This window comes from Glycine soja, chromosome 11, assembly GCF_004193775.1.
Source record: "Glycine soja cultivar W05 chromosome 11, ASM419377v2, whole genome shotgun sequence".
Taxonomy (NCBI): Eukaryota; Viridiplantae; Streptophyta; class Magnoliopsida; order Fabales; family Fabaceae; genus Glycine; species Glycine soja.
The window spans coordinates 37,397,900-37,403,235 of NC_041012.1; the positions used below are offsets into that span (position 1 = coordinate 37,397,900).

General features: G+C 34.1%; 1 protein-coding gene across 1 annotated transcript; it reads left to right on the plus strand.

Moving 5' to 3' along the window:
* Positions 1-890: 890 nt before the first annotated feature.
* Positions 891-4,939, plus strand: LOC114373484. Its single transcript, XM_028330948.1, has 2 exons — positions 891-1,391; positions 4,449-4,939. The coding sequence occupies exons 1-2, from the start codon at positions 1,104-1,106 to the stop codon at positions 4,626-4,628; spliced, it is 468 nt and encodes a 155-aa protein (XP_028186749.1). The 5' UTR covers positions 891-1,103; the 3' UTR covers positions 4,629-4,939.
* The last annotated feature ends 397 nt before the right edge of the window (positions 4,940-5,336 follow it).

Consider the following 5,336-nt stretch of genomic DNA (forward strand, 5'->3'; position numbering starts at 1 on the left):
CTTGGTAGAGAGGAAGGAAATAAAAAGAGATGAATCAAATGGATAAAAGAATTAGGTAAGGAATAGGGTGAAAATAAAGATTATTTGCTTCAAGAGACATGAAAGAGAAATAGAGTGAAAATATATTTATTAATGTTTTTTTAAATTTCTTTTTATCTATACGGGTTTGAAATGTTTCATCCCTCTTTTTTGTGTCTCAATGCTAACGAACAAAAATGACAATGCTAACGCCCTTGTTGTGCATCATTGTCCCCCATGTATAGATACTCCATTGGCGTCTAGTAGTATGTTGCAAACTGTGGCGGTGAAGGATGGTAGCTTGCGTGGTGTCTAGGGTGCACTTTGTCGATAAAGAAAAAAAAGAATGTGCATGCATGAGCGAACAATAACAATAACATGAGTGTGTTCGTGTGTCTTTTGTCACGATTCATTTATCCTCTTATCTTCACATATTCAAGGAGAAATCATGCATAACAGAATCACGTTTATAAAAAAAAAATCAATTTATTTCCCACTTTTCCAATCAAGTAGAAAATATTAGTTTTCACTCATTTATCTCTTCTTCCATTTCTTTTTCAACCTATTTCACTTTCATCAAAGCAAGATTTTTTTTATTTGTAAAAATAAAAATTAAATTCAAATATGAAAAAAATTATAAAAACTCTATCAATTAAACTAAACTCTGTTTAATAAAAGCTTAGTTAAAATAAACATTTTTTATATAATTTAAAACACGAATTCATTAAAATTAAGTTTACATCTAGATAAATTTGTGAGGTGGAACACATCATTAATGATTGAACATCCTAATAAAAAAATAGAAAGGAAAATTATAGTACTATAACTGTGAAATAGGTGTTTCTGTTTTTATCGTTTCTCTCAAAATATATAGAAAAGGAGAGGTCCTATACTCCTATCCAAATTCCAAAGTTCACTTCCTCTCCTCTCTTCTTCTCCCTTCTCTCTCTTTCTCCATTGCCTAACACAGTAACACTCTAGTACTGTTACTTTACTCACTCTCTCTCTCTCGCCACAAAAAATGTCAACAAAAACAACAACAACATAAGCATAGCGGTACAAGACAACCTTAGTTTGCAACAAAAATGGTGGTCGGAGAGCAGACCAATGGGTGGCCACCAATCGGTGCTCCTCTGAACGTCCACAGAGACGAGCATTGGACCAACTTTGACAGCTCCGTCAACGCCGTCTCCTTCGGCTTCGTCGCCACCGCCATTCTCATCTCCATGTTCCTTGTCATGGCCATCTTTGAGCGCTACCTCCGCCCCACCTCGCCGCCACTCTCCCCCTCCGCCACCACCCGCCGACGCAGCCCCTCCGACGTCGAGGCCCAGATCGGCTTTTCCGGCAAACTCGCTCACGCTTCCCCTAAAGTAAGTAAATAATGATAATATCATTAAAAAAAAGTGATTTTCCCTCGTTCCAAGGTTAAAGCCTCTACCTTTTCGTGCCAAAAGTTGTTTTTTTTCCTTGCTGTGGCGTGTTTGGAGCGTTTTATCATTTTTATTTTGATTTAATTTAATTTAATTGCTCTCGGAATGCTGGATCTTGGGCGTTTCTGTAAATTACTAGTCTTTTTGTTATGTTTTTTAATAAACTTCTTCTGGGGTGTTTTTATTTAATTTCATAGTGTTTTTGTGTTTGTGCTTATCATCCCAATCACCACCATCTTCTATATTTACTTGATCATTCTCAGAATTTGAATTTGGATATTCAATGTTGGAATTCCCAACAATTTTGACCTTCCATTAGAGGTTTTCACAGTGACTCTTCTCTTCTCTCTTTTTTCAATTGTCAAACGTTTATGCATTTTCTTTGGTATAGATATGTACTAATAGTTTGCTACTTTGCTGTGGTGGTTAATCTTAAATTCTTAATCCGTAACTTCCCTTCTGTAAAAAATCTGAATTTAGCACAGACAAACCCAACTTTTTTTTTCTTAATGGAAAGTGAATTTAATAGCTTTAAGCTAACCCCACCATTTTTTATTTTGATTTCATGCTGCATTTGCACGTTGTGTCAATTATCTTGGTTATGATTTGTGATTGAACTGTATTGTCTTGTAAGTTTTATGAGGAGATGGTCCTCCATGGAAGCTTTCTACTCAACACTTGGTCCCTTGCCACGAGTCCTTGTAAATAAATCTTTGTGATTAAAGTTGAGACTTGAGACCCACACATTATCCTTGTTGTTCATCCGCTCCGGCACCTTCAAAATCTTTGATGAAACCGTGTGTGGCTTGTGTTTGTGGTCTCAGACAGTTGGTCAAAGTTTAAATGCTAGTCTTGTATGCTACAATAGAGAAATTAAGTAACCACATGGTATATTGTATTTTATTCTACATATATATCTTCTTGGCTTATACCAACTTTAATAATATTTTAGTTCTTTTAATGTAGTGTAGTGTAGCATCCTATGATGAACCAGTACCATGTAACAATTGTGTTGTCTGCCTTGTGCCATTCCTTCGGTGGAACATGCCTGGCCCACCTACTTATCCAATCTCAGTTGGCTAGTAGGGCACAACTTTTTGATTAGGACACTGTCTCTACATTAATGGATTTGTTTCTTTCACCTTTTATCAAAACTATTTAATTTAATGATTCTCTAGTATTTGGCCAATGAGGTTTTGGAGAGAAAAGCTCCCTCATCAACAAATTCAAATTTTTTTATTTTGAAAGGAACTAATCCAGAATTTAATACTAGCTTACTTTTTTGGCATTTTCATCAACTTAGGTGGATCTCAGTGTAATGTGTTAATGGAATATAGATTGCAGAATATGGACTTTGGTGAAAATGCTCCACGCACTTTGGCTTCTGACATGGAGATTCTTTTTTATTGTTTATATTAATGACTAATGATATTAGTCAGAGACCGTGTTGGAATTTTCTTTATATAAAAGCTAGCTTCACATTTCTGTAACAAACCATACCTAGAAGGAAATTGGATTAGATATGAATCAATCTCCCAGAAAGGTAGAAATATAGCATGTGATTCTTGAATTGTTAATCGAGTAGTCTTAGTAGCAAGTGATCTGAAACACTCAAATGCCCGGTTAAAAAATCAAAATAGTTTATATATGTTTTGTTATGAACCCACTCCATCATAATTTCTAATATAATCTTATTGCGTGTGATTTTTCATAAAAAAAAAATCTTTTGTCTATTGATTCTTTAACAATTGTCTTTTCTGTATTTATTACCAAGGTACTTTACCAAGTACCATGCTTTGTTTTCTGTGGATCCATATGTCTCGTCTGTGTGTTTATATTATTGTCAAATATATGATATGAATGTATTTATTTTTTGTCACTTTATTTCATTTCATCTTATACAGAAATGAGCCACTAGAAGTCTAGGAAAAGATTCTGTGTAACCTAGTGAATCTTATACAGTTGGATTTAATCACTTTGATGACTGATGTGATATATTTCACTAGCTAGATCTTAGTTTACAAGTTTAGCATAGGATGCAAATAACTTCACAGTAAAATTCTGTTCAACAATAGTCAATTTGGGTGGCTCTAGGGTGTTTTACCTACTTATCTTAGCGACTTTTTTCTATAAAAAATTTGTGAATGGCACCGACCAATTCACTGACCAATAGATCCATACCTGCCTTGCTTTGTCTGATATTGTGTGGAATGTTATCTTTAACTGAGCATTTTTTTTTACGTTGAAAAGCCGTCATAATCAACTAACCTGATCGAATCTTCAGCTAAAAATTGGTGATAATACAATTATTAATCAATTGCTTTCTCCTTTCTGATATGTTACTGTCTTCTATTTTTCTTGACCAGCTCCTCTTGGTGAATTTGCTTTTTGTGCTGAAAAGTCAAACTACAAAATAGTAATGCAGCTATTGCATTACTATGTCTAGATGCATAATGTGTATGAACACCACCTAGATGATTGCATACTCTAAATAGCCTACCCTGAATGATTCCACATGTTCATTTATAGTACATTTTATTCTATTATGATGCTAAAAGTTATGCTTTTAAAGGGGTGTTTGGAAGAGTTTATACATAATCTATTTGAACTTATAAAAATAACTTATGACTCATAAGTTCTTCTTAGCTTATTTTATTAAGCTTCTTGTTATACCGCGTTAAGAAAGCTCTTTTTAACTTATTCAATAAAGTTTATGGTTGAAATAATGACATAAGCTATCATGTAATAAGAGTTTATTGCATAAACCACATCCTTAGACATAGAGCAACCAAAGAAGCATTTGTTGCTTTCCTCTGAAAGTTTACAGTGGACAACGGTTTGATTTCTGGTCCACTTTTGGTATAACAAGTTTCTTCAATCATCTTACACATACTGAATCCCAGAATTTGACTAATCTATTGCAGGAGATAACTTCATTTTTGTAATAATTATATATGAATTTCATCCTCTCTTTATTTTTTCTTCTAACTTTTGCAGATGAGTGTATATGCCAGTGGTGTTTCAGTTCTAATGCCTGGAGATGAGATTCCTACATTTATTGCGCATCCTGCTCCATGTTATCCGGAACGAATTTCTTGGCCTTCTCATCAGCATAACAACACATTACCTTGTTCCTCTTCCAACACCCTCCCTACTACTACTATCAACCAAGTCTGAGAGGAGATTTGAACATAGACAAAAGTTCTGCATATTACATCAAGGGCTGGATTCATTTTCTGTGAAGAGTAGGCTGTTTCTTGGGGTTTGCCTTCCATTCATTTTTACCTCTGGAGCTCTCTTTACAGTTTATGACATGTAAAATAGGATTTAGTTTTAGGCAAACTGGGTTTGGCAATTAGATATCCATTGTCTTTGAAGTAAATGAATCATGAAAAGCTTTCAGGGGGTTTTCCTGTGTAAATCAAATTATCAATAGATTGAATCCCATCAACTGGGTAAATCCTCTCTAGCACATTAATTTCCAAAGATCTTCATATTATGTAGTATTCTTAGGAATATATCTCTTTATGATTAATAATAGAAAGTAAGACGTGAAGATAAAAAATCCAACTCTGGTTATATGTTACTAAAAGTGGATTTTAATGCCCATTGAGACTTTAGAAGTAGATCAACACACAATTCAACCGAGTCACGACACAATTTTTGGTTTAGTGGTTGATACGCAACACAAACTACTTTGTTTTATTTGGTGTTTGTTATGTTTAAGTATTAAATAGAACATTGCAAAATTCAAAAACTCTACTATTTCCATTGTGGTTTATTTAGTTTAGTATGAAAACAAGACGAAGGATAGGGTGCACAAGTTAAAAAACTTGGACACCATGCCAAAGTCTTTTATAACCGTTCATTTTGATCAAAGAGTTC

Coding starts and splice junctions, on each gene's coding strand:
- LOC114373484 (XM_028330948.1), top strand. CDS start 1,104: ATGGTGGTCGGAGAGCAGACCAATGGGTGGCCACCAATCGGTGCTCCT. Junction 1,392..4,448: donor TCGCTCACGCTTCCCCTAAA/GTAAGTAAATAA, acceptor TAACTTTTGCAG/ATGAGTGTATATGCCAGTGG.